Source organism: Hyaena hyaena, unplaced genomic scaffold, assembly GCF_003009895.1.
Source record: "Hyaena hyaena isolate Hyena2069 unplaced genomic scaffold, ASM300989v1 scaffold_2419, whole genome shotgun sequence".
Taxonomy (NCBI): domain Eukaryota; kingdom Metazoa; phylum Chordata; class Mammalia; order Carnivora; family Hyaenidae; genus Hyaena; species Hyaena hyaena.
This window is the reverse complement of record NW_024083053.1, coordinates 1695-2372: the sequence shown is the minus strand read 5'-3', so window position 1 is coordinate 2372 and position 678 is coordinate 1695. Positions and strand designations below refer to the sequence as shown.

The 678-nt window shown below is 40.6% G+C and overlaps 1 protein-coding gene across 1 annotated transcript in view; it reads left to right on the top strand.

Annotated features, from left to right (window-relative positions):
• The window catches only part of LOC120227498 (olfactory receptor 4C11-like), a 945-nt gene extending 467 nt beyond the window's left edge, over positions 1-478 (top strand). The window contains exon 1 of the mRNA XM_039225605.1: positions 1-478. This exon is cut by the window's left edge and continues 467 nt beyond it. Within this exon, the coding sequence (XP_039081536.1) occupies positions 1-478 (478 nt within the window).
• The last annotated feature ends 200 nt before the right edge of the window (positions 479-678 follow it).

Genomic DNA, 678 nt, shown 5'->3' with positions numbered 1-678 from the left:
CTGGGTGGGATCCTGCATCCACTCTTCAGCACAAATTTTCCTGGCTTTGAGATTGCCTTTCTGTGGCCCCAACGTGATTGACCACTATTTCTGTGACTTGCAGCCCTTGTTGAAACTTGCCTGCATGGACACTTATGTGATAAATCTGCTAGTTGTTTCTAACAGTGGGGCCATATGCACGGTGAGTTTCGTAATCTTGCTTATCTCCTATGTTGTCATCTTGTACTCTCTGCGAAACCACAGTGCAGAAGGAAGGCGAAAAGCCCTTTCCACCTGCACCTCCCACTTCATTGTGGTTGTCCTATTTTTTGGTCCGTGTATATTCATATACACACGCCCAGCAACCACATTTCCAATAGACAAGATGGTGGCTGTGTTTTATACAATCGGGACGCCCCTGCTCAACCCTCTGATCTACACACTGAGGAATGCTGAGGTGAAAAGTGCCATGAAAAAGTTATGGTGTCGCAAAGTCTGACTTCTGTTGATACAGGATATTCAGGGATTCTAATGTATATTTCCTTAATGGCTTGGTTTTCTTTCATGGATGGGAAAGATAAAATATTCTTGTTGGGGGGAAAACAATTAACACAATTTAATTTCACTGATATTTTGTATATTTAATTGAATTTTTAGAAATAAATATGAATAAATATATATCCCTTATTCTTAGAGGAT